Source organism: Myotis lucifugus, unplaced genomic scaffold (assembly GCF_000147115.1).
Source record: "Myotis lucifugus unplaced genomic scaffold, Myoluc2.0 scaffold_650, whole genome shotgun sequence".
NCBI classification, from domain to species: Eukaryota; Metazoa; Chordata; class Mammalia; order Chiroptera; family Vespertilionidae; genus Myotis; species Myotis lucifugus.
The window spans coordinates 323421-324997 of NW_005871698.1; the positions used below are offsets into that span (position 1 = coordinate 323421).

A 1577-nucleotide genomic window follows, 5' to 3' on the forward strand; every position below is an offset into this window, starting at 1 on the left:
ATATTTACATTACGATTCATAACAGTAGCAAAATTACAGTTATGAAGTAGCAAAAAAATAATTTTATGGTTGGGGGTCACCACAACATGAGGAACTGTATTAAAGGGTCACGGCATTAGGAAGGTTGAGAACCACTGGTTTACAGTGTAAAGATCTATGGCGCCCTAGCCGGTTTGCTCAATAGGTAGAGCGGGGGGCCTGTGGACTGAAGGGTCCTAGGTTGATTCCCTTCAAAGGCACAGGCCCGGGTTGTGGGCTTGACACCAGTAGGGGGTATGCAGGAGGCAACTGATCGATGACTCTCTCTCATTATTGATGTTTCTCTCTCTTCCTCTTCCTTTCTCTTTGAAATCAATCTACACTAATAAAAGACAAAGATGCAAATTGACCATACCTTCGCTATACCTTGAGCCACGCCCACCAGCCAATCATAGCGACTATATGCAAATTAACCCTACCAAGATGGCGGACGGCAGCCACAGAGCTGGAGCAAGCAGGAGGCTTGGTTGCCCCAGTGATGGAGGAAGCCAAGCTTCCCGCCTGTCGCGGCCAACTCTGAGCTCCACTCAAGGCAACAAAGTTTCAATTATAGAAGATAAATAAACCCCAGATACCTGCTTTCAGCTGGCCGTGGCCACGGAGCTGGAGCGAGCAGGAGGCTTGGGTTGCCCCTGGTGATGGAGGAAGCCAAGCTTCTCGCCCGCTCTGGCCGGCTCTGAGCTCCACTCAAGACTACAAAGTTTCAATTATAGAAGGTAAATAAATCCCAGAATAATAATTAAAAAAAAGAAATAAAGGAGAAGCTGGGAGCTTCTGTCGCCAGGGGGCTTGGCCAGCCTGAAAACGGCCCTCAACCCCTCACCCAGACTGGCCAGGCACCCCAGTGGGGACCCCCCACCCTAAAGGGGGTGTAGCCAGCCTGAAAACAGCCATCAGTCCCTCACCCAGGCTGGCCAAACCTCCATGGGGTGAGGGTCCCCACTGGAGGCGGCTTGACAAGCCTGCAAACAGACATCAGCCCCTCACCCAGGCTGGCCAGGCACCCCAGTGGGGACCCCACTCTGATCTGGGACACCCTTCAGGGAAAACCAGCCGGCCCCCACCCATGCACCAGGCCTCTATCCTATATAATAAAATGGTAATATGCAAATTGACCCTAACAGCAGAACGACTGGGAAAGACTGGTTACTATGACACACACTGACCACCAGGGGGCAGATGCTCAATGCAGGAACTGACCCCTGGTGGTCAGTGCGCTTCCACAGGGGGAGCTCTGCTCAGCCACAAGCCAGGCTGATGGGAGCCTCTCCCGCCTCCTCAGCTGCACTATAAGGATGTCCAACTGCAGCTTAGGCCTGCTCCCTGCTGGTAAGTGGACATTCCCCGAGGGCTGCCGGGCTGCCAGAGGGATGTCTGACTGCCAGCTTAGGCCCAATCCCCCAAGGAGCGGGCCTAAGCCAGCAGGTGGACATCCTCCCAGGGGTCCCAGACTGCAAGAGGGCACAGGCCGGGCTGAGGGATCCCTCCCCCCACCCCGAGTGCACAAATTTTTGTGCACCAGGCCTCTAGTAAAAATA

General features: G+C 53.8%; 1 protein-coding gene across 1 annotated transcript in view; it reads left to right on the forward strand.

The window, feature by feature from the left end:
* The first annotated feature begins 462 nt into the window (after positions 1 to 462).
* SSR1 (signal sequence receptor subunit 1) overlaps positions 463 to 1577 on the forward strand; it is a 26409-nt gene continuing 25294 nt past the window's right edge. The window contains exon 1 of the mRNA XM_006105207.2: positions 463 to 493. Within this exon, the coding sequence (XP_006105269.1) occupies positions 463 to 493 (31 nt within the window). The remainder of the gene's footprint in view (positions 494 to 1577) is intronic.